Below are 27,530 nucleotides of genomic sequence, written 5' to 3' on the forward strand. Positions count from 1 at the left end.
TATTTGTTTTGTTTTTGTATGCTGTTTTTTCCCCATTATTTGTATGCCTTCTGTTATTGTTATTGTTGTTGTTGGCATGTTTACAACATTGACTTGGACATTGACACGCCGGCGGAAAAGTTGGTAACGCATGCGCAGAGAAGAGAAAGTATGGGAATCTCCCATTCTAAAAATAACAAACACTGGTAGCTACCGACCTTCTACTAGGGACCCTATTCTTTAACAGTCTGTAACTCCTTTACCGAACTGTATAATCCCTCCCTTTCATACGTTATTCAAACAGCCACTTCTGGATAAATCCTTTCCAAATATTGTTATGTCTCTCATGATCACACAATGGTATCATTTAAGCAACAATTAATCCAGTACACATAGCAAATATTGCTAACGAAAGATTTCAACCGATGCTCGAACATACCAAAGCTTGCGAACATCTTCAATTCATCTCAGTGTCACGATAACTTGAGCTGCTACCGCTGCCGAATAGTTAAGCTCTGTGCCTCACAAGCTGATGAGTTGAGTTTAAATCCCGGTCAGCTAATTTCTAAAAATACTGTTTTGTGTTATATCATTTCTCATAATTATGTGTTTAATTTTGCTTATTGTTCTTCATGTGTTAAGAGAGTACGTTGTTTGGAAAATCAAAATGGAATTTTCACTTTAATTTCAAGTTATTACAAACAATTATATTGACAGATAATCATAGCTTACTTAACTTATGGTTCTGGAATCAATTTTCTTTAATCAATCAATCAATCAATATGAAGCTTATATAGCGCGTATTCCGTGGGTACAGTTCTAAGCGCTTGTCGAAGAGTTGTCAACACAGGACTAACAAAGATACTAAAATCTTCAGACGGACACGAACCCTATCACACACTAGCAAACCCTGGTAAACATACAACAAACAACTGTTTAACAACAATGTACACATCAATAGCTAGGCCCAAACAAAATAATATTAAGCACAAAGAAAACACCTCTCACAGAGCACAGCACAAGAATGTCTTTTGGGGCACAACACATCACGTCGAACATGAAAGTCGCAGCCAGCTACGGGAAGAACTGAGTCTTCAACCTACTCTTGAACGCGTCAAGAGAGGGGCTCTGGCGAAGCTCAAGCGGCAGGGAGTTCCAGACGGAGGGGCCCGCGGAGGGAAATGCACGCTGACCAGCAGATGCGAGTTTCGAGCAAGGGATATGGAGGCGGAGAGGGTCAGCAGCAGAACGAAGGGGACGGTCGGAGGGCTGGGTGTACAGGTCCAGGGAGGATTGAAGGTACTCGGGAGCAGAGTCGTTGAGACACTTGTAGACCAGAGTGGACAGTTTGTAATGAAATGAAATTTGTAAAAACACCCCCGGAATAAATCAAAACAGTATAAACTGAGTGGTTGGACATAATTGGGAACCTTTGGTGAGCAGGAAACGGAATACCTTAAATTATCAATGTAGTCTCGCTTGAACAGATTCAATAGAAACCAGATACTGGTACCATAAAGGTAAAACGAAGCAAGACAGAGGAATTTTCTTAACAGTCAGCTGAATAATGAATGCGAGTGTACCTGGAAGAACGAGCATTTCGCTTTGACTATTTACACGCAGACTTGACCTGCAGAATTCGTTTCTCCATAGACACAATCCACGAACATCAAATTCAGGTGCTTTCCGGGGCTGTGGGTACGGTGTGAACTTAGATGTGTGTAGCAAATATGTAGTGTTTAAAGGCACGGTCTTTACGGTGCAAACGATTCGACTCACCGTATGAGATCTGTTCAGGACTTGACATGGAATAAAGCAAACCCTCCCCTTGGGCACAGCCTGACTGCTTGCACCTTATCGCTTTAAGGGCAACTACTCTTGCATGACTGTTGCATGGAAGGGAACGCACTCTGCTGGAATATCTTCTTTCTATACCCAAACTGTCCTTTACTTCAGCTTTTAAGAAAGTAATTAGGAACAAACCCCTGCGCACGTTCTACAAACATGGCATGCCCACACCTGGAGACAGCACGCCAGCACTACTGGCCGGAAGACACCAGCCTGGGCACCAAACTCTGGGGACCCATTGGCGATCTACAGAAGACTGCGGACTTCTTGGCAGCCACCGAACTGAGGATTTAACGGCCATAACATCGAACGCAGAAGAAGAAGAAGAAGAAGAAGAAGAAGAAGAAGAAGGAGGAGGAGAAGAAGAAGAAGAAGAAGAAGAAGAAGAAGAAGAAGAAGAAGAAGAAGAAGAAGAAGAAGAAGAAGAAGAAGAAGAAGAAAGTAATTTATCTTTTTTATTTTAACTCATGAGACAAAATAGTAAGGATTGAGATTTGTTTGGTTTGTGTCAAAAAGGAGAGGTGGCCTTATAATCCATGTAACACGCCAGGGCCCATATACCTATGGAAAGTCTGTAACTCATTATACCGAACTGTAACATCCATTTGGTTCGTTTAGTCGAATTTATGAAACCCCGATAAGGGCTTACCAGAGTGTTATATCGACCGGTAAAGATTGAGGACCGAGCGATACCCCTCCTGTAAAGTCACTTCCTGTCAGGTAACTCTACCAAACTGTCCGTGTCATTATTTCATACGTTATTCAAACAGCCACTTCTGAATAAACCCTGTCCAAATATTGTTCTTAAGTTTATATCCCTCATGGTCACACAGTTGTATCATTTAAGCAATAATGCATTGAGTACAAATAGCAGATATTGCTCACAAAAGATTTCAACCGATGTTCGATCATACCGACTTTGTGGCGAAAGCGTGCTAGCGTCTTCCATAATTATTCTTTCCAGTGTCGCTTCTTCATTAGCTATTACCGTGGCCGAACGGTTATAATAGTGTTTGCCTGACAACCATTAAGTCTAGTTCAAAGCACGGTTTGCCCTATTATTGTTTCACCCTTTGTCAAATGTGTTTAGTTTTGTTTATATCTCTTCGTGTGTACGTTGCAAGTAATATCAAGTTATGTTCTGGAATCTATTTTCTGTAATGCTAGGTTGCCAATTGATGTTGAAGGTACATTCGTATGTTAATGGTTTTTTCCTCCCCACTGACCTTATTTCGTGAACGTTCGCTTCAAGGGTCTTTATTTTGTGGCATTTCTCTCCAACGTAACATATTTTTCTTCTATATTCTGTGCTCTCATGCTTGTTTGTTTGTTGGCTGTTTTGTTGGCTTGTCTTTCTTTATTACTTTTCCTCGTATTTGTTTTGTTTTTGTATGCTATTTTTTCTCCCATTATTTGTATGCCTTCTGTTATTGATATTGTTGTTGTTGGCATGTTTACAAAATTGACTTGGACATTGATACGCCGGCGGAAAAGTTGGTAACGCATGCGCAGAGAAGAGAAAGTATGGGAATCTCCCATTCTAAAAATAACAAACACTGGTAGCTACCGACCATCTACTAGGGACCCTATTCTTGAACAGTCTGTAACTCCTTTACTGAACTGTATAATCCCTCCCTTTCATACGTTATTCAAACAGCCAACTCTGAATGAATCCTTTCCAAATAGTGTTATGTCTCTCATGATCACACAATGGTATCATTTAAGCAACGATTAATCCAGTACACATAACAAATATTGCTAACGAAAGATTTCAACCGATGCTCGAACATACCAAAGCTTGCGAACATCTTCAATTCATCTCAGTGTCACGATAACTTGAGCTGCTACCGCTGCCGAATAGTTAAGCTCTGTGCCTCACAAGCTGATGAGTTGAGTTTAAATCCCGGTCAGCTCATTTCTAAAAATACTGTTTTGTGTTATATCATTTCTCATATGTGTTTAATTTTGCTTATTGTTCTTCATGTGTTAAGAGAGTACGTTGTTTGGAAAATCAAAATGGAATTTTCACTTTAATTTCAAGTTATTACAAACATTTATATTGACAGATAATCATAGCTTACTTAAACTTATGGTTCTGGAATCAATTTTCTTTAATGCTAGGTTGCCAATTGAACTTGAAGGTACATTTGTGTTGTCATGTTTTTTCCCCACTGACCTTATTCTGTGAACCTCTACTCAGTTGGTGTTTATTTTGTGGCATTTCTCTCACACGTACCTTTTGTTTCTTCTATATTCTGTTTTCTCATGCTTGTTTGTTTGTTGGCTTTTTTGTTTGCTTGTCTTTCTTTATTAATTTTCCTCGTATTTGTTTTGTTGTTTTTTGTAGTTTTTTCTAATTAGTTTTATGCCTTGTTTTTGTTGTTGTTGGCATGTTGACTTGGGAATTGACACGCCGGCGCAAATGTCGGTTACGCATGCGCAGAGAAGAGAAAGCATGGCGAATCTCCTATTCTAAAAAATAACACTGGTAGCTACAGACTTTCTATCAGACTGACATGAATACAGAGGGAAAATAAACAATTACCGGGCGGTATAAACAAATACTGAGCGGTAGTTAAACGACATTTTGACTTTGTCGGACACAAATGTACAGACTGTCCATGTATTCGGTCCCTGGCAAGATCTGAGACGGTGAGCTGAATTGCTGTAAGCCCACAGAAACAAACGTTCTCTGGCAAACGGTCTTATTTTAATGGACGACAAGACCTGCACGCCGTTTGCATTTAGCAGAACCCTTCTGCAGAGGAGAAGTTGAGGAGGGCTCAGACACCGGTTGGAGTGCAAGGTCCATCGTTCGAAAAGGACCCAATTTATGCGTTTAAATAATGATAATAATTATTACAGACGGTATAACAATACTTTCCAACACCAGACAGAGTTAATGTTAATGCTGTGTTATATAAGATTTTTGGTGGCTTGTTGTCAGACCAGGTTTTTTGTCGGTCCGAGGGGAGCGTATCGTCTTCTGTTGCAATTGTATCGACCGAGGCCGCAAGGCGGTTTTATCTGCTTCGAGGAATGCGCTCCCATCAGGACTGAATAAAATATGTTGACGAACGGAAGTCGGGATTCCTTTTTAAAGAGAATTTGCTGAAGAGAAAACCGCGCGTGGATTACATTTCATTTAATCAATAAGCTTAGTTCGGAGCATTTTGAAGCAAATCAGTACAGGTTTACCTAAATTAGGAAATTCGCCAGAGCGCACCGTTGACTGGCTTGGTCTGCACAGCCAGATACTGTGGAGTGTTATACTTGTTTAATCTCAAGCACAGTGTGATAGGGCCAGGACTGAAGAAGACGCGGTAACTTTGCTTGTGTTGCCTTTTCATTGAATGCTATTTGGAGAAACTGGCAGTACAAGACTGTGATGACAGACTGTGGCTTGTAGCATCACACTGGAGTTCACAGTTTAACATCAGAGAGTACATTTCCTGAAATATGAAATGGCTCCGATTGGTCTGAAAGCCGTTGGTTTCTCCAGAGCTCTTTCTCTTTGTTTGAGTTTCATCCTAAGCGTCTGTGTCACAGCAGGTATAGAAGTTTGCCTTTTCAACGATTAAGGAGAATAATAAATTATGAATGCATTGAGTCTCGTCGTTGTTGTTGAAGTTTTGGCCTTCATTATTATTCGTTTTGTTGTTGTTGTTGTTGTTGTTGTTGTTGTTGTTATTGGTGATGATGGTGTTGTTGTCGTTTTTGTGGATGCGGTAAACTGTTCCTCTGTTAGTCTCGCTGACTGGCTTCCGGACCTGCTGACTATGTTTTATTGTTTTTTTGGTGTTTGTTTTTATTTTCTTATAACTGTATAATTATTATTTGTATTGATATTATTGTGTCTTTTTCATACCTCTTCGCTGTATCTTTAGAGCTCCTTGCCAATGGAGTTGTCGGCCCTCTAGATCAGCCTCAATCTTCAAGCGTATCAACGTCTACCACTACCAGTTTCTCCACCATCAACACTTCTTCAACAACAGCGACAACGCCACTAATACTGATAGTATCGACACCAACACCGCTCTGGAGAACGCAAAGGGAAGCGCCACAGAGATATGTCTTCTCCTTTCCTGCAGTCAACTTCGATAACAACGTTTACGAACAAAGTCTGGTTATCGCAACCACTCGTCCCCACAACGTCACTGTTGACCTTGTGACGACTTACATGTTGCCGTCTGCCTACGGTCCCTACGTCATCAACAACAACAGCGCACCGCTGACTCTTGTTCTTGCGCAAAACGGGATGACGAGTTTACATACGAGCGTCATGTCGGTGGAGATTACGTCATCGGACGTCGTCAGTGTGTACGCGTTCGACTATTTTCTCTATAATATTGACGCCATTCTAGTCCGTGACGTCACACAGCTGGGAGAACGCTACTCTGTGATGACTCTTCCCTTCACAAGACTATCGAGTAACCAGCGCTCGTTCTTTGTTGTGACGGCTTCGGAAGACAACACTGCAGTCGTTATTCGTAAACCTGCTGGTGTTGATGTGGACCTTTCCTCTACCTCCGTTTCTTCACAGGTCAGCTTGAATTGTCACTGTTGCTATTGCTATCTACTTCTGTGTGTTTGTCCGTCCACAGGAGGAAGGTATCGTTCACTGGACCAACACTATCATAATAAGACTATACACGGTATGTCACTCAGCTTCTTGTTCCTGGAGTCACTTCCCGAGAAAAAAATATTGTTCAAGATGGTTTTTCTCTTCCTACAGTCTGTTTAAGGTCAAATAAATACAGTTGAATGATTGTTTTAACTACATGTACCTTTCATTTTCTGCTGCCGTCCGCCGCAGGTTGTTTTTAACCATCATTTGGACGATTCTTCGTTTGCGAACCGTTTATCGAGAGTGTTGAAAGACATGCTTGCCGCACCGAATATGCATACTAGCGCTCGTTGGTCTAAAAAAATATGTAAATATTGCGCAGCAAAGGGAAGATACCCACAGGACTTTCACTTTTTTATTTATGGAAATAATCATCGAATATCCGATTATTAACCAATGAGCGCATCGGACTGCACTCTCCTCGCACTTCAGCTGCTAACCATCGAACTGATTTGCCGGCGACAGACACGTTTGGTCGCACAGAATACGGTTTAAAAACATGCGGCGGACAGGCAGATAAACATAAAAGGTACAGATAACTAGAACATTCATTTATCCTGGTATAAAGTTACAAAGGCCCTCGACATTGGCAATTATTTTTTGTATAATTTTTTCTGAAGTGGAGCGAGACTACCTTGTAGTCTTATGATAGTGTTGGTCCAGTGAACGATACCTTCCGCCTGTGGTCCGTCTCGGAACTCTCTCTCTCTCTCTCTCTCTCTCTCTCTCTCTCTCTCTCTCTCTCTCTCTCTCTCTCTCTCTCTCTCTCTCTCTCTCTCTCTGTCTCTCTGTCTCCCCCTCTCTCTCTCACACACACACACACGTACACACACACACACACACACACACACACACACACACACAAGCATCATCATCATCATCATCATCATCATTAGCATCATCATCACAATAACACATACACACACACACACACACACACACATACACACACAACCACACACACACACGTACATATACTGTATGCAAATAAAACAACACCCCTCCAAAATAAACTACACACTATGGAACAATCAGACAACATAATTATAAAACACTGTCATCTGGTCATCAGCAGTCCACAGGCGACGGCCGATTGGTGACCACCACACTCAACAAACTACAAACAGTTAGCACCATCCACGATGGCGACTTAACTGGACTGGACATTCGCTCGGACAAACCTCTGGCACTGTCCTTCGGCCTCAACAGAAACATGATGACAGGCGGGTGCTGCTGGGATCATATGTGGGTGCAGCTACCCGGAGTGCAAGTATGGGGGAAGGAGTACGTCACGTTCCCTACGACAGCTATGGGTCCTTCGTCAACTGACGTGTTTTACCTGGCGGCCGCGGAGAATGATACGGTGGTACGTATTTGAATGAGTTTCTTTCTTCTTTGATTTATTCAACATTGATTATTTTAAAAACGAGACCGACTCTCTGTTTCAGTCTCAGTTTCTGTATTTGTGCAGGGTTCAATTCAGAATGGCAAAATCTCTAAATCTTTTTCTGAGTCTGACATTTTCTGTTTCTGAATGATAAGATCTATTCACACTGACATTATTTGAAAATCTCAGCAATCGACCCCTTTATTCATGAAAGTAGTGATATTATACCGCTGACGAAGTGTATCTGTATGAAAATAAGCTATTGAACAGAACACTTGAAGGTAATATCTTATCGAGTTTGCATTCTATTTTGCGCAGTCACCATTGTTCTGCTTTGTTCATGTGTTTGTGTTTTGACGATCTGGCCCAGCTCTTTGCATAGGGCGAACCCACATTTCTTTCCTGAACATGTACAACGTTTACTTTTCAGCAATATGTGTATGTGTGGGCGTGTGTGTGTGTGTCAGTGTGTGTCAGTGTGTGTGTGTGTGCGTGATTTTACCAACACTACGCTAAATTCCTTGTGCTTTAAATGTTTTTTAATGTCACTTGGCTCAATAAATACTGTATTCTGTATTCTGTATTGAAGAAAAAGTATGCAGTACAAAAGAGTTTCGTTGATCCACATGACAAAACGCCGCGGGGCACACCAAAGAACATGCCTTGGTGACCTTTGCATGGGAAGGACAATGGATTTCGTTTTGTTGTGACGTAAAACAACGCGCTATACGAGTAACATATCCTAAATCCGTTGCTTTCAACCATGAACAGCACAGCACAGCTCACACGCCCTGGTGGCCTCGGCGCGGTAAGAAAAATGGCCACCACGATTTTATTTCGGTTTAATGATTGCAGTTACGTTATAAAAATTAAAGATGAAACCAGATTTGTATCAAGGAAACTTTTTTGCTTTTAACGAATTTGCAGTTATTATTTTCGTACAGGTGTTTGTTGACTGTGACGAACGCATGACGCTCAGCGACGCGTACGAGTGGACAAACACGACCCTGGACACAGCCAGTTTTCACTACCTGGTCAGCGACAAACCTGTCGTTGTGATCAAGGCGGTGCTTGGAACTAGATATGTCCTTGACCCCTGCATGCTGACCTTAACAGACACAAGTCGTTGGACCACAGCAATGACATTCGCTCTGCCTACCAAAGCTCTATGGGACAGCGCAAGCTTGAAATTCACCGTCACAATCATCACGGAAGAAGCTCAGACAGACAGTCTCACGATCAACGGAGAACACCTGCAAGCAAACTGGAGAAGTGTGAGTCGCCAGAACCCTTTCCCTCTTTCTCCCTACCCGACTCTCTCTTTCTCTCACACACATATACCTTACTCTCTCTCTCTCTCTCTCTCTCTCTCTCTCTCTCTCTCTCTCTCTCTCTCTCTCTCTCTCTCTTTCTCTCTCTCTTTCAAACACACACACACACCAACACACACACACACACACACACACACTCACACACACACACACACACACACACACACACACACACACACACACACACACACACACACACACACACACACGCGCGCGCGCGCGCGGAGAACAGAATGTGTAGGCGTGCGTACACGTGTTTATGTTCATGATGAATTTAATCTCAGCTTCAGACGCTTCATCTTGTGCACAGATCTCTGCAGGGAAAGGCAGCAACAGCAGAGCATTGGTTGGTGGAGAACTGACAGTGCTGAGTCGCGGCGTTCTACACGTGCTGAGTTCAGTGAGCGGAACAACACGCATGGCTGCCTATGTCACTGGTGCCAGCAGCTACCACGGCTTGTGCTACGCTCTTGGCGGTGACGCACCAGAGGTAAGTTATTTGGCTAGCTATCTTGTGGGGTGTGTAACATTGAGGGGGCCTTCCTTCCCATGTTAACAGATGTGGGCATGTTGACAGGCCGTATCATGGAATAAGGACGTCTTCAAACTTGGATCCACACAAATTACTTCCTATTTGATGTACGCGTACATTAACTTCAGCTTATGCGTGACCGGTCCAGAATTTTTTCTCTTCGTATTATTTTTTCAACCGACCATACTGATCGTATTTTGGACAGAAAGGCGTACACAATACGGCGAAATCGTATGGGTTCCCAGGTCTGAAGGTTGTAGGACAAATGTGACCCTCCACCACGGAATGAGTCGCATGTCATCTTTGCATGATTTTCATATTTTTACATTTTCCTAAAGAGTGTTTTATGCTCTTTCCAGTGGTAAAAACCGTTTTAGAAAAGAGCAAAAAGTTTTCGAGTTATAAGCTTGTGACTAAGGTGACCCTCACACTTTTACCACAGTCCCCCCGGACTTATTTTAAGCCTAGCGCAGAACCGCGCGAGGTGACATGCGACTCATTTCGTGGTGGAGGGTCACAAATGGTCTGACGCTTGTGCGCTTTCAAGAAAATATTTCCAATTCGGGGATTGGCTCAACAGTACGAGGGTTGACATTGGTCATACCTACCTGCTTTAAACCCTCCAGACTTGTACCGTTTGGACTATTTGAATGTCCGAGTGTACATTATAAGATGTTTGTTGGCTTTTTGACAAACCAGCCTATTTGTTGGTACCGGCGAGGGGGGCATATCGTCTTTGGTTTCATCTTTATCGACCAAGGCCGAAGGCCGAGGTTGATAAAGATGAAAACCGAAGGCGATATGCTCCCTGATGACCAACACAAAATGCGGGTCTGTAACAAGCCACCAAACATCTTTTGTTGTCATTATTTTGGATGAGCGAAAGTATGCACAATAACAGACGGAATCTCTATTCTGAACGTTATTTTAAGCGGGAATTTCATGGCCACAAAGCGCGTCAGTAGTTTGAGATAACACGTCATACTTGTCTGTGACGTCAAACGTAACTTCTTCTTCGCTTTTCTTCCAGTCTCAAAATGTACAGAGCTGCCATCACATTTGGGGGTTCCGTACGTTTTGGGCATGTTCCATTCCTTGTAAGTGTATTATGACGTTCCGTTGTGCATTTTGCGATTACGAAGATAAGTTGCAAGTTGACCATGAGTCGCCACGGTAATTATCAACATTGATTGGGTCTTTGACAGTCGTTACAATCGTTGTCCTCGGGAACACGCGATGGTTCTACACATCAAATAATCAGCCCGATTGGCTTTTACTTTGACAATCCACGTTTCTCCTGAAAGCTCAAACCCATTCACCCCCTCGATTTGCTCTCTCTCTCTCTCTCTCTGAGACAGAAGACGTGTTTACAAAGTGCTCCGCTATTCTTGCGTTTTTGACAGTGATATCGTACACTGTCAGCGCCCATTTTCATATGTGCTTTTTTGTGACGATGTGGACTACACTATGGTGAACTTTTCTATAGCTTTTGTTCACACATGGCGGTGATTTTTGTGGAATTGTGTTTTTCAACTATGCCATCACTGTGCTCTTTGTGAGCGGGCTGCTGGGTCAGCCACGCTTGGCCACGCTTGACCGGCGCCACCACCTGGCTCTGACAGCTCAGCCGCGCCTTATCAGTATCCCATCTTATCTACCATCCCCCCGACTACGCCGTTTCCGTGTGCGCATAGTAAACATGGTCTGGTCTCTGAGGCGTGTGTGTCCGGTCTGCAAGACTCTCTCTTCTCTTCAACTTCATCTTGAGGTGTCATAAGATGATCTCGAGGATGGGCAGTGTAATTATGTGAGTCGCCGCCGGATACATCTTGGGCCTCTCGCCCACAAGCTTTCATGCTTTCTTAATCCTAACCAATTATGTGATTTTATCTCGCTCAAAGGCCACGAGCATTGTGTTATTTTAACTCTGCAGCTTAGTCCCATGGCCCTGCACACTTGTAACTTGCAGGACTGGGTCCCCAGTGTGGACATCAAAAGGGACCCAAATCAGCTAACTTTTACAGTACCTTTAGAGTTACTCGCACTCACAAGACAGATTTTATATAAACGATATGGATATGACATTCGTAGCAAGCCTGGTTTTTATGTTGACTGGGTGGACGAAGCCGACAACCCTACCCGTAAGCTAAGTGTTGTAGACAGTTCTGATCTGGAAGACCAACGTGTACTGCCTTCGGAGCTGTTTCGGACCAAAGTACAGGTAAGGCGTGACGGCATTAAATGCATCACCGTCACCCTCTATTACACGACAGGCACAGTTCTGGTGCAAGGGACCAAGTGTAATGTATGGCGAGACGAGGAATTCGATGCCATTGTTTCCTGCATCAAGGCTGTGTCTGCCCTCGATGCAGCCAACAGAAAAGCGTCGATGACGGAGAAGCTGTCAACTATGCGCCTCCCACCCACTTCACACGCCTCCAACGCCTCTTCAGGTCAAACCGCGACCACTAAACCTGCAAGAGCGTCTCGGCGTCTGAAATCTCTCGGTCCCGACAATGCCTCACTCGAGAGTATTAATGAAGACTCTGAGCTCGCTCTTGCACCTTCATTGGACAACTCTTACACTCCACCCCCCTCTACTGCAGCACTCACTGACTCATGTGACATAAGCCCCGAAGGCACAGTGACACCTGTTCTTTCCCAAACTGAACAGAGCTCGACCTCTTCTCCCACATTCCATGGGAGTGTGACCCCATCGGCTGACCTTGTCAAGGCGACGCAAGAAGTCACAATCGTGTCGGACGGAACAAACGCTGAACACTCCTCTTCTCTGCTCGTGGACCACCCTGAACTTCGTGATGAGTTCATGTCCCTCATCGAGACAGCGAAGGCACAAATAAAAAGCGACCTTAAACACCACATTAACACGAAATGCAATAAATTCAACGACACACTAGCAACCATGAGGAAGGAGATGACTGAGCTGAGCAAGCAAAACCATACACTAAAGTCTCAGCTTGGTGACTTGAAAAGGCAAAACCAAAAGCTAGAGAAAGAGGCTGCAAACAGGAAAGAAAAAACAACAACAACAACAACAACAGAGTCACAAACAGCTGTAGAAGCTATACCCGCTCAAGTCGATGCGGGTGTCGAAACGTTCAACAGGTTTGAAGCGCTGAACGATGAGGTGGAAACAAGTTCAGCTCTACCTAAGAGAGTCACTCAGCCTGTACTACAGAATGGCGCTGACACGAATGAAGAGTCTATCAATATCACACGAGAAAACAAACTGCGTCTATCTGCTGCGAAACTTCAGTCTCCCGACAACTTAAATCCACGGCAGCAGCTGGCAGAGCTCCGAGTAGCTTCTTCAACCACTCGCGTGCTGCTCGGTGACTCGGTGATGAGAACTGTCAGAGAAGAACTCATGTTTCCCGGCAAAGCGTCCCAAAACCTCAGTGTGTCGGGCCTCTGTGTGGACGATTTAACGCACTGGTTGACCAACATTCCACAATCCAAACAGGTTCAACTAGTAATCGTCCACATCGGGGTCAACACTTGCCGACACAACACCATCACAGAGACAGCATGGTCCGGATTGTTCAAGCTCATGAAGAAGGTGTTTCCTGCAGCACGTCTACATGCTTCCTCTCTTGTGCCACCAAAGGGAGAGCACGCTCTGAGCAAGACTGTAGCGACCTCCAATCATTCCCTGGAAAGGGCTTGTGCCAGAGAGTGTGTCTTGTTTACCGACCACACTGACACCTTCCTCACCGCCAGTGGCGCCCCTCGCAAGGCCCTGTACCGGGACGCCCTTCACCCAAGTCGGCAAGGTACCATACGCCTGGCATGCAATCTCAAGTTTGCCGATGTAAAGATTGTGGACAAAGAACAAGATCAACGAGGCCGAGAGAGAAAGGTGACAGAGGGGCCAATCTCACATCGCTACACCGGCCAGCCTGCTGCAACTTCGCAGCGCCGGGGACCTTTGCTGCAGACCCCTCGCGGAACCGGACAGCCGAGTCGCCACCAGGACCAGGGACCGGAACTTGTGTTGCGAAACAGTCCAACGCCCTACCCACACCCACCCCCTCACCTAGGGGAGCGAAAGCAGCCGGGCAACACAACCACGACTTCTGCGAAACAGACCAACGATGTCTGCAGACTGCGCCGCTCCAGCGATCAGCAGCACTACAGCCAGTCCCATCAGGCAGTCAGAGAGGGGCCGCCCTACCCTGTGCCTCCATATGTCTGGCAATATGCAGCCCCTTGGTCTCCCCCGCGCCACATGCTTCCTTCATCATTCCCGCTCCAGACACACCATAACACAGTGCCACCCCACCGTGCATACGGTCCCATGCTCCCACATCTTCAACAGTGTTCCCCACCCTCCAGCTACCAGGGCTACTACAAGTACAACTCGGATATGTGTACGCTGGTGTAATGTCACGTGGAGTGTATTTCATAGGTGTGACGACTTATTTTTTGGATTACTCTTACATGAGTGTGTGTGTGTGTGTGTGTGTGTGTGTGTGTGTGTGTGTGTGTGTGTGTATGTGTGTGTGTGAGCGCATGTGTGTATGAGCGTGTGTGTGTGTGTGTGTGTGTGTGTGTGTGTGTGTGTGTGTTTGTGTGTGCGTGCGGTAAGAGAATGCGAGACAATACAGCATTATTGGTGTCATCTGCCATGATGGTAACACTTTGCATACTTTTATGTACGACTGTGCTACTGCACGAACATTTAGTAATTTACCCTTGTGAGGGTGTGAGCATGATTTCGTGGCCTTTATCCTCCTGATTGAACTTCATTACCTTCGTTTTTACTGTGCTGTGGTTCAGGCTGTCACAGCAACTCTTTCACAAAGAGACGAGAATCACATTCTTTGTCTTGCGTGAGACAGAGACTCGATGTGTGCGTGCTCCTTTATTGTGCGCCTTTAATCGGACAAGCTTTAGTGACAGCAGTGTGTTCGGACGGTCAAGCGATTCGCCCTTTTCTATCGGATTGAAAGTGACTTCTGTTTCTAAGCGACAAGTGTGTCAACATTGACTCTTGTGTCAACTGCTTTGTGTCAGACTTGTTAAGAGTCTATTACACTAGTTCTGTAGTTTTAGTTTGGTTCTTTATCATTATAAACGGTAACAGTACCGTTTTATTTTTATTTTCCTGTTTCCTAATTGTGCTTGTCTGCTTTTCGATTTTCTACTTGCTTATTGTTTGTTTTCGCTGTTTACCTAGTTTGTCGTCGGAAACAGTTCCTTGTCTCTTTACTAGTTAATTTACGCTTGACGTTGTGTTTCGTAAAGTGTCATATATCATTTTGGTTCCATCACTGTTTTGTATCTCTTCATTATTTTCTTGTCTTGCTTACTGGATAATTAGCTGATTCAGTATCAATAAGTATATTGTTTAATTAAACAAACAAACAAACAAAAAACGCCCCAAAACGCTACTTGAGCTTAAATATGAGTAGCTCTCCTACTACATGGCCAACAAAACAGGGTCTCCGTGTTGGGCACCTGAACATTAACCATGCTATAAATAAAATCAATGATATTTCTACAATGCTGTTAAATACTGGAACAAGTTTTCACATTTTTGGGATCACAGAATCAAGATTAACACCTCAGATTTCGGATTCTGACGTTGTTATTCCAGGTTACAGTACGTTACGCAGAGACCCTCAGCAAAGTAGAGAAACTGGTATACTTTTGTACATAAGTGAATCAATTAGTTATACACGAATAATACACCTTGAGAACTTCGTGGAATCTGTGTGGATTGAAGTTAAGTTGAGAGGAGCACCTCCACTCCTCATAGGATTTTGTTATAGAAATCCCGCAGAGCGAGCAAACTGGTCAGATAACTTTACACAGATGTTAGATGCAGTTCTGCTCGAGTCAAAGGAAACAATTCTGTTGGGAGACTTTAATGTTGATTTGCTTAAACAAAACAAGCAGTGGGTTGATATGATTAACCTCTATAATCTTAAACAAATAGTCAACACTCCCACTAGAGTCACATCATCCAGCAGTACTCTAATAGATCATATCTATGTTACTGATCACCATAATATTGTCGAATGTTGTGTTCCAGCCAATGGTTGCAGCGATCATTTTCCTGTCTGTTTAACATGGTCAAGAAAGGGTGTCAAAATTCCTAAAGTTGGTCACAAGACAATAAAATACCGCTCTTTTTCTCAATTTAACGAAGACACCTTTCTACATGAACTTTGGAATTCCCCACTATCTGATACTTACAATTTTACGGATCCGGACGAAGCCCTAACACATTGGCTTAGTGCCTTCAATGACATATACGATAAACATGCTCCGTGGAGAATAAAGAGAGTTAGGCACATTGTAAAACCTAAATGGTTTGATAATGATTTACAACATGCCATTGACCATCGCGATTTTTTAAAGTCGGTTGGCAAGGAAGAGGAATACAGAGAACAGAGAAATAAGGTAAATTCACTTAAACGAACAAAAAAGATAAAATATTTTCGTGACCTAGCATCAAGTTCAAAGCAAAACTCAAAGAATATATGGAAGGCAATAAATGAACTTACGAATAAAAAGGCTGCCAGTCATCCGAGTTGTATCAAGGACATATCTCCCGATGCTTTAAACACACATTTTTCCAAAATTGCTGAAACTGTGATTAAAAATGACAAGTCCAAATTAAATGATTTGAAAGTTTTAGAAGAATTTTGCAAATCAAAACAAATTTCATGTCCAGCAAAAATTCCCCTTCTTACAGTACCTGAAGTTTTTCACGCACTTACACACCTCAAGCAAACAGGCACCCGGGGGCTCGATGGGCTTGATGGTAGGATTCTTAAATTGTCAGCCCCCGTAATTTCTGAAACACTTACCTACATTTACAATCTCTGTTTAGACAAAAAATATGTTCCAGTCGCCCTGAAACAGGCTAAAGTCATTCCTCTGTTTAAATCAGGTGACAAAAGAGACCCCTCAAATTATAGGCCAATTTCCATTTTGTCTGTGTTATCAAAACCACTGGAAAAGCATATCAACAAACACATCCTAACACATTTCAACCAAAACAACTTATTCCATCCTAAACAATCAGGATTTAGAGCTAAGCATTCCTGCCACACTGCCTTAATCTCTCTTGTTGATCAGTGGTTGGACAAAATAAACGATAATGAATTCTGTGGTGCCATTTTCGTAGACTTTGCAAAAGCCTTTGACGTAATTGATCACACATTATTGCTTAGAAAATTCGGTTTGTATGGCGTCGGATATGATACTATCAATCTTGTTAGTTCATTCCTCTCTGACAGACAACAGACAGTTCTTACAAACACTAGAGCATCGAGCATGCAAGCTGTAGATTACGGTGTACCACAAGGATCGGTATTAGGACCTCTGCTCTTCTCAATATATGTTAATGACCTCCCCCTTTATATTCAACATTTATGTGAACTTTTTGCAGATGATACCACAATTCACTCCAGTAACAAAAATTTAACTCGCTTATCAGAATCCCTCCAAGGAAGTCTAAACCAGCTGACAGAATGGACTGACCTAAATCACATGTCTCTTAACCCAAAGAAAACCAAATATATGATAATTACAACTAGACAAAAACGACAGAATTTTACCTCAACTGGTCCCGATTTAATGATTGACGGCAATATAGTGGAAAAAGTCGACCATCACAAAGTTCTAGGTGTCCACATCGATAACAACCTGTCTTGGTCAACTCACATTGAACAACTTAGTAAATTAGTGTCAAAGAAAGTGTACCTCTTATCTAGAATTAAACACTTCCTTAATTGTCAAGCCAGGAAGTTATTTTTCACTGCTCATATTCAGTCTCTTATTGATTACGCATCCACTCTATGGGACTCTGCAAGTGATAATTCCCTAAAGCTACTCAGCAGATTACACAAAAGAGCGCTAAAAGTAGTATTACTCAAACAGACTACTCTCACCGACTCAGACTACATCAACATAGGGGTCCTACCTCTGAAGTCAAGAATGAATTACAACAAAGGAATAATGATGCATAAAATTATGACAGAAAATGCACCCGAAACCATTTGCTCAAAGTTCTCTTTGAAGAATTCGCACCACTTTATAAAACTAAACACTCCTCTTCCTAGGATAGACCTATTTAAATCAAGTCTTGTTTATTCAGGAAGCAGCCTCTGGAACGCTCTTCCGGACGCCCTGCGGCAATCCACCAACACAGATTCTTTTAGAACCAAATATTCTTTCCATTTAATGAACTCTATGAACAAATAAACTTGATTGGTATGTTTTCTTTGTATACAGTTGTTCATTATCGGAATTATGGTTTATTGTGACAAAATCACGAAGATTTGGCTCTGTAATACATTGTTTTGCTGAGCTAATGTATTGTTGGGTTACTTTCCGTTTATCTTCATTGCTTTACACCCAATTTTGAACACTACCTTATGATCTACAATGCTTCTACATAATGCGCTTCATGTACATAAACTTATATGTTCTACCATTAATGTTTTTATGTAACCTTTTTTTCCCTAGTCATAGTTATAGTAAAATAGTTTAGTCCCTCTTTAGGGCGAGGGCCAGATGCAAAAAAGCATATCTATGCTTATTCTTGTCACCCTCGAAAAATAAAGATTTGTCATTGTCATTGTCATTGTCATATGGGCAACAGTGTTATTTGTTACCCAGTTTGTTATGAATGAAAACTTGCGAAAATGATGACAAATTTCTGTATTCAAGTCACCGATTGTCTAAGGTTTGTTATGGTATACTAGATCCTTCAAATAACCCCAAAGGTAGCAATGTGTAGGGCTTAAATTGGGTTAGTTTATCTACTGCCAAATTTCAAAACTCGTACTGCATGTTGAGTAAGTCCGAGTTCGGATTTTGTTTTGGAAAGATCATAACAGTCAAAGCTGAAGTTAATGAACACCACATATTTCGATCAAGAGATGTAGAAGTTACTAGCATTCTGTGTGGGTTGCGTTTTTGAGGGGCTACACTGCACCTGTGCAAAGTGAGACAGTATTTGATAAATTGACATGACTTTGTCATATATTACATACATATCTTGTTATTCAGTGAATTCATACCATTGTGCACAGAAAAATCAGGCTGTTGATATTGTTGGTGTCAACCACCTGCACTTCTCGTAGAATGACTGAAGTCTTTTACGTACCACAGCGGCAAAAAGAGGGTGGACGTAGATAGTTGGCCGTGTTCGAGCTAGCCTGGGTTTTAACTTGTGACCCTGAGCTACCCCCATTTCAAACCACATTATTGTTCTGATTTACCATATTATTATTTGTTTGTTGCAGACTGACGGCTGGAATCCAATTTTCACTTGTCCAGAGACCACTACCTATGCCCTCACCACCATCATGACAACAACGGAAAACACTATAACCACCCAGGGCTTCACCTCCACAGCCACGGACACTACACCCACCATCAAGACAACAACGGAAAACACTGTAACCACCCAGGGCTTCACATCCACAGCCACGGACACTACACCCACCATCAAGACAACAACGGAAAACACTGTAACCACCCAGGGCTTCACATCCACAGCCACGGACACTACATCCACCATCAAGACAACAACGGAAAACACTGTAACCACCCAGGGCTTCACCTCTACAGCCACGGACACTACATCCACCATCAAGACAACAACGGAAAACACTGTAACCACCCAGGGCTTCACCTCTACAGCCACGGACACTACATCCACCATCAAGACAACAACGGAAAACACTGTAACCACCCAGGGCTTCACATCCACAGCCACGGACACTACATCCACCATCAAGACAACAACGGAAAACACTGTAACCACCCAGGGCTTCACATCCACAGCCACGGACACTACATCCACCATCAAGACAACAACGGAAAACACTGTAACCACCCAGGGCTTCACCTCTACAGCCACGGACACTACATCCACCATCAAGACAACAACGGAAAACACTGTAACCACCCAGGGCTTCACATCCACAGCCACGGACATTACATTTACAACATCAGCACCATCCACAGCCACGGACACTATACCCACCATCGTGACAACAACGGAAAACACTGTAACCACCCAGGGCTTCACCTCCACAGCCACGGACACTACATCCACAACTTTAGCAGCATCAGCAGCTCCCATCACACCCATCACGACCAAACCCTCACACCCTCCAAAGCCCGCCCAGCGATTCCAGCCTTGCTATTGCAAGCAGAACACCCCCAGGTCGTCCACTCCAAAGACCCCAGCCCAGGAAAAGGAGGAGGAAGCAGCAGTCGTGGCTGTGCTGGAGGAGCTCAAAGCCAACCTCACCGTTGCCAGGGGCAACACCAGCGCCAGTGTCCGCAAGGTCAGCAGCGCCCCAGATGAGCGCTCGTCCAGTTTTGCCATGGGTGCCTTCGCCATCGTCTCGCTGTCGTTGGTGTTGGCCGTGGTGCTGTCCTTCGACTGTATCCGTGTTGTGCAATGGGTGCACGCAAAGAAGACGGCCTCACGCTCCTTGAAGCAACAGTCCGCTTAGTTGTCAGTACGCCAAGAAGACCGCCTCACGCTCCTTGAAGTAAGAGTCCGCTTAGTTGTCAGCACGCCAAGATGACTACCTCACGCTCCTTGAAGCAACAGTCCGCTTAGTTGTCAGCACGCAAAGAAGACGGCCTCACGCTCCTTGAAGCAACAGTCCGCTTAGTTGTCAGCACGCCAAGATGACTACCTCACGCTCCTTGAAGCAACAGTCTGCTTAGTTGTCAGCACAAAATGACGGCCTCACGCTCTTTGAAGGAACAGTCGGCTTAGTTGTCAGCACACCAAGATGACTGCCTCACGCTCTTTGGAGGAACAGTCCACTTAGTTATCAGCAAGCCAAGATGACTGCCTCACGCTCTTTGAAGCAACCGTCTGCTTAATTGTCAGCACGCTAAGAATACCGTCCAACGCTCTTTGAAGCAACCGTCTTCTTAGTTGTCAGCACGCTAATACCGTATCACGCTCTTTAAAGGAACAGTCGGCTTAGTTGTCAGCAAGCCAAGATGACGGCCTCACGCTCTTTGAAGGAACAGTCCACTTAGTTATCAGTAAGCCAAGATGACTGCCTCACGCTCTTTGAAGCAACCGTCTGCTTAATTGTCAGAACGCTAAGAATACCGTCCAACGCTCTTTGAAGCAACCGTCTTCTTAGTTGTCAGCACGCTAATACCGTATCACGCTCTTTGAGGGAACAGTCGGCTTAGTTGTCAGCACGCCAAGATGACTGCCTCACGCTCCTTGAAGCAACAGTCCACTTAGTTGTCAGCACGCCAAGATAACGCCTCACGCTCCTTGTGGCAACAGTCTGCTTAGTTGTCAGCACGCCAAGCTGACTGCCTTACGCTCCTTGAGGCAACAGTCCGCTTAGTTGTCAGCACGCCAAGATGACTGCCTCACGCTCCTTGAGGCAACAGTCTGCTTAGTTGTCAGCACGCCAAGATGACTGCCTCACGCTCCTTGAGGCAACATTCTGCTTAGTTGTCAGCACGCCAAGATGACTGCCTCACGCTCCTTGAGGCAACAGTCTGCTCAGCTGTCAGCACGCCAAGCTGACGACTCTACACCATTTGAAAGAATAATCTGTTTAGTTGCCATCGCGTTGGAGAAAAAAGTCTTCATTGGCTCCTCTTTTCTGAAACTTTAATGCGCTGCTTCTACCATCTCCTTTATGTACATATTCAAATGTGATTTGATAACGCTATTTTCACACAGCCACACACACACACACACACACACACACACACACACACACACACACACACACACACGGCGCGAGATCGCGCGCGCGCACACACACACACACACACACACAAACAGACACACACACACACACACACACACACACACACACACACACACACACACATACTCGTACACACACACACACAGCCTTTCGCGCGCGCTAACATCTGTTTGCGCACATTTTGTAATCCCTGCATGCCTTAATTGTTCATGTGCTGGAGATCGTGCACACACACACACACACACACACATACACACACACACACACACACACACACACACACACACACACACACACACACATACACGACCTTTCGCGCGCGCTAACATCTGTTTGCGCACATTTTGTAATCCCTGCATGCCTTAATTGTTCATGTGCTGGTGAATTATTTTCTTATGTAATATTTAAGGTCTTAATTCAGTACGAATCATCCGAGTATAATTGAAATGATGTCATGAAGTATACCATCAACATTTTCAAAACTTTCATAAAACTGGGAACGTGGTTCTTTTCAAAATGCATTACCCTTTGGGGGGTTTTCAGCAGTGTAAGTCTTTTCTCGTCAAGATAAACAAAAGTTAGGTCTGCACATCACTTTGCATTCTTTTTTTGTTAGTTTCAAAAAGTTTTGACTGAATGTTTTAACATAGAGGGGGAATCGGGACGAGGGTCGTGGTGTATGTGTGTGTGTGTGTGTGTGTGTGTGTGTGTGTGTGTGTGTGTGTGTGTGTGTGTGTGTGTGTGTGTGTGTGTGTGTGCAGAGCGATTCAGAGTAAACTACTGGACCGATCTTTATGAAATTTTACATGAGAGTTCCTGAGTGTGATATCCCCAGGCTTTTTTTTTCATTTTTTCGATAAATGTCTTTGATGACGTCATATCCGGCTTTTTGTAAAAGTTGAGGCGGCACTATCACACCCTCATTTTTCAATAAAATTGATTGACATTTTTGTAAAACAATCTTCGACAAAGGCCGAACGTTGGTATTGCATTTCACCTTGGAGGCTTAACAATTAATTAATGACTTTGGTCATTAAAAATCTGAAAATTGTAATTACAATAATTTTTTTATAAAATGATCCAAAATTACGTTCACCTTATTCTTCATCATTTTCTGATTCCAAAAACATATAAATATGTTATATTCGGATTAAAAACAAACTCTGAAAATTAAAAATATAAAAATTATGATCAAAATTAAATTTCCGAAATCGATTTAAAAACAATTTCATCCTATTTCTTGTCGGTTCCTGATTCCAAAATTATATAGATATGATATGTTTGGATTAAAAACACGCTCAGAAAGTTAAAACGAAGAGAGGTACAGAAAAGCGTGCTATATATGCAGCACAGCGCAACCACTACCGCGCTAAACAGGCTCGTCAATTTCACTGCCTTTTGCACGAGCGGCGGACTACGGTCATTGTGAAAAAATGCAGTGCGTTCAGTTTCATTCTATGAGTTCCACAGCTTGACTAAATGTAGTAATTTCGCCTTACGCGACCTGTTTGTTTATCGAGTAACATTAGTAGTTGCGAAGGAAGCAATCTACTGCGTGTGGCGTCTACTGCAGTGTACACACTTACCTCCCTTGAACTTGTTCCTTGTTGTTTGTTACATATTACTCCCACCTACAGTCTAAAAGTTGTTTTCTTGGTTTTTATTATTACATTTTTTTTATCTCATCATTGCACTTGTGTTTTAGTTATAATTTCAAAAGTATACAGTTTGTATTATACACAGTAGTGAGGCAGCCTAAGTAAAGCAAAACCACTGGTTTTGATGCAGAGATTGCGATCATTGTCATTAGTCCGTCAATTGTTTCACAACTGTGTCACACATACTAGTGTAGGCTATCTGAGCTTACTTCTGAACACACACACACACACACACAAACACACACACACACACACACAAACACACACACATACACACACACACACACACACACACACACACACACACACACACACACACACACACACAATCACACATGTTAATTGAAACCTTTCCAAAAGTACTCAACCAGATGATCAATATTTCATTGCCACGGAAATGAGACATTCGCGCTACTTACAAATCTGGTAATGTCGAACCATGAATAATGAAATTAATCTAGTACAGCCTTAAGGCTGGAGTCTAACCCTCGTAAAAGGTTTCATAAAAAATATTAAAAGGGATTTGTCCCGTAAATTAAAGTAGTGCTGGAGCCAGAAATAAACAATATAGGCATATGGTTTAACCTGCATATTATTTAGAATATAACGACTGAAGATTGAATATAGGTATCCGCCTTTCTCCACAAAAGCACTATTAAAGACATGACTCAGATTCTGTTGTCGAGATAAAAAAAAAAACATCAAAACTCTAGGACTCGCTGTATCATACTTGTTCTCGTCAAAATATCCGACCCTGTCGCCACGCTTAAAACACGATTTCACAGAAAACATGCTTTGTAGTCTATCTCTGAGAAAAAGTGAATTAACGTTAGTGAGTGAGTGCGTGTATGCGCGTGCGTGTGTGTGTGTGTGTGTGTGTGTGTGTGTGTGTGTGTGTGTGTGTAATGATAGTGATAATAATAATAGTTATAATAATAAGGGTATTTATATGTTGCAAATCGGTATATAGTTATGTGTGTGTGTGTGTGTGTGTGTGTGTGTGTGTGTGTGTGTGTGTGTGTGTGTGTGTGTGTGTGTGTGTGTGTGTGTGTGTTAAACCATGACAATTAAACCAATGTGCGTTCGTGTTTATCAAACTCTTTTGTAATCACTTCGTCCACTGTCATTTTAAAATGAAATTTGTAAAAACACCCCCGGAATAAATCAAAACAGTATAAACTGAGTGGTTGGACATAATTGGGAACCTTTGTTGAGCAGGAAACGGAATACCTTAATTTATTAATGTAGTCTCGCTTGAACAGATTCAATAGAAACCAGATACTGGTACCATAAAGGTAAAACGAAGCAAGACAGAGGAATGTTATTAACAGTCAGCTGAATAATGAATGCGAGTGTACCTGGAAGAACGAGCATTTCGTTTTGACTATTTACACGCAGACTTGACCTGCAGAATTCGTTTCTCCATAGACACAATCCACGAACATCAAACTCAGGTGCTTTCCGGGGCTGTGGGTACGGTGTGAACTTAGATGTGTGTAGCCAATCTGTAGTGTTTAAAGGCACGGTCTTCACGGTGCAAACGATTCGACTCACCGTATGAGATCTGTTCAGGACTTGACATGGAATAAAGCAAACCCTCCCCTTGGGCACAGCCTGACTGCTTGCACCTTATCGCTTTAAGGGCAACTACTCTTGCATGACTGTTGCATGGAAGGGAACGCACTCTGCTGGAATAATCTTCTTTCTATACCCAAACTGTCCTTTACTTCAGCTTTTAAGAAAGTAATTAGGAACAAACCCCTGCGCACGTTCTACAAACATGGCATGCCCACACCTGGAGACAGCACGCCAGCACAACTGGCCGGAAGACACCAGCCTGGGCACCAAACTCTGGGGACCCATTGGCGATCTACAGAAGACTGCGGACTTCTTGGCAGCCACCGAACTGAGGATTTAACGGCCATAACATCGAACGCAGAAGAAGAAGAAGAAGAAGAAGAAGAAGGAGGAGGAGAAGAAGAAGAAGAAGAAGAAGAAGAAGAAGAAGAAGAAGAAGAAGAAGAAGAAGAAGAAGAAGAAGAAGAAGAAGAAGAAGAAGACGAAGAAAGTAATTTATCTTTTTTATTTTAACTCATGAGACAAAATAGTAAGGATTGAGATTTGTTTGGTTTGTGTCAAAAAGGAGAGGTGGCCTTATAATCCATGTAACACGCCAGGGCCCATATACCTATGGAAAGTCTGTAACTCATTATACCGAACTGTAACACCCATTTGGTTCGTTTAGTCGAATTTATGAAACCCCGATAAGGGCTTACCAGAGTGTTATACCGACCGGTAAAGATTGAGGACCGAGCGATACCCCTCCTGTAAAGTCACTTCCTGTCAGGTAACTCTACCAAACTGTCCGTGTCATTATTTCATACGTTATTCAAACAGCCACTTCTGAATAAACCCTGTCCAAATATTGTTCTTAAGTTTATATCCCTCATGGCCACACAGTTGTATCATTTAAGCAATAATGCATTGAGTACAAATAGCAGATATTGCTCACAAAAGATTTCAACCGATGCTCGATCATACCGGCTTTGTGGCGAAAGCGTGCTAGCGTCTTCCATAATTCGTTCCAGTGTCGCTTCTTCATTAGCTATTATCGTGGCCGAACGGTTATAACAGCGTTTGCCTGACAACCATTAAGTCCAGTTCAAAGCACGGTTTGCCCTATTATTGTTTCACCCTTTGTCAAATGTGTTTAGTTTTGTTTATATCTCTTCGTGTGTACGTTGCAAGTAATATCAAAATTAAGTTATGTTCTGGAATCTATTTTCTGTAATGCTAGGTTGCCAATTGATGTTGAAGGTACATTCGTATGTTAATGGTTTTTTCCTCCCCACTGACCTTATTTCGTGAACGTTCGCTTCAAGGGTCTTTATTTTGTGGCATTTCTCTCCAACGTAACATATTTTTCTTCTATATTCTGTGCTCTCATGCTTGTTTGTTTGTTGGCTGTTTTGTTGGCTTGTCTTTCTTCCTTCTGTTATTGATATTGTTGTTGTTGGCATGTTTACAAAATTGACTTGGACATTGATACGCCGGCGGAAAAGTTGGTAACGCATGCGCAGAGAAGAGAAAGTATGGGAATCTCCCATTCTAAAAATAACAAACACTGGTAGCTACCGACCATCTACTAGGGACCCTATTCTTGAACAGTCTGTAACTCCTTTACCGAACTGTATAATCCCTCCCTTTCATACGTTATTCAAACAGCCAACTCTGAATGAATCCTTTCCAAATAGTGTTATGTCTCTCATGATCACACAATGGTATCATTTAAGCAACGATTAATCCAGTACACATAACAAATATTGCTAACGAAAGATTTCAACCGATGCTCGAACATACCAAAGCTTGCGAACATCTTCAATTCATCTCAGTGTCACGATAACTTGAGCTGCTACCGCTGCCGAATAGTTAAGCTCTGTGCCTCACAAGCTGATGAGTTGAGTTTAAATCCCGGTCAGCTCATTTCTAAAAATACTGTTTTGTGTTATATCATTTCTCATATGTGTTTAATTTTGCTTATTGTTCTTCATGTGTTAAGAGAGTACGTTGTTTGGAAAATCAAAATGGAATTTTCACTTTAATTTCAAGTTATTACAAACAATTATATTGACAGATAATCATAGCTTACTTAAACTTATGGTTCTGGAATCAATTTTCTTTAATGCTAGGTTGCCAATTGAACTTGAAGGTACATTTGTGTTGTCATGTTTTTCCCCACTGACCTTATTCTGTGAACCTCTACTCAGTTGGTGTTTATTTTGTGGCATTTCTCTCACACGTACCTTTTGTTTCTTCTATATTCTGTTTTCTCATGCTTGTTTGTTTGTTGGCTTTTTTGTTTGCTTGTCTTTCTTTATTAATTTTCCTCGTATTTGTTTTGTTGTTTTTTGTAGTTTTTTCTAATTAGTTTTATGCCTTGTTTTTGTTGTTGTTGGCATGTTGACTTGGGAATTGACACGCCGGCGCAAATGTCGGTTACGCATGCGCAGAGAAGAGAAAGCATGGCAAATCTCCTATTCTAAAAAATAACACTGGTAGCTACAGACTTTCTATCAGACTGACATGAATACAGAGGGAAAATAAACAATTACCGGGCGGTATAAACAAATACTGAGCGGTAGTTAAACGACATTTTGACTTTGTCGGACACAAATGAACAGAATGTATTCGGTCCCTGGCAAGATCTGAGACGGTGAGCTGAATTGCTGTAAGCCCACAGAAACAAACGTTCTCTGGCAAACGGTCTTATTTTAATGGACGACAAGACCTGCACGCCGTTTGCATTTAGCAGAACCCTTCTGCAGAGGAGAAGTTGAGGAGGGCTCAGAAATCGGTTGGAGTGCAAGGTCCATCGTTCGAAAAGGACCCAATTTATGCGTTTAAATAATGATAAT

At 42.8% G+C, this 27,530-nt stretch overlaps 1 protein-coding gene across 1 annotated transcript; it reads left to right on the forward strand.

Annotated features, from left to right (window-relative positions):
* Positions 1-1,160: 1,160 nt before the first annotated feature.
* On the forward strand, positions 1,161-20,212 carry LOC138953509 (mucin-2-like). The gene is made up of 10 exons (XM_070325346.1): positions 1,161-1,278; positions 5,715-6,370; positions 7,527-7,820; positions 8,786-9,115; positions 9,483-9,662; positions 11,191-11,344; positions 11,978-14,095; positions 14,505-14,557; positions 15,325-15,369; positions 18,989-20,212. The coding sequence occupies exons 1-10, from the start codon at positions 1,161-1,163 to the stop codon at positions 20,210-20,212; spliced, it is 5,172 nt and encodes a 1,723-aa protein (XP_070181447.1).
* Positions 20,213-27,530: the final 7,318 nt, after the last annotated feature.

This window comes from Littorina saxatilis, linkage group LG2 (assembly GCF_037325665.1).
Source record: "Littorina saxatilis isolate snail1 linkage group LG2, US_GU_Lsax_2.0, whole genome shotgun sequence".
Taxonomy (NCBI): Eukaryota; Metazoa; Mollusca; class Gastropoda; order Littorinimorpha; family Littorinidae; genus Littorina; species Littorina saxatilis.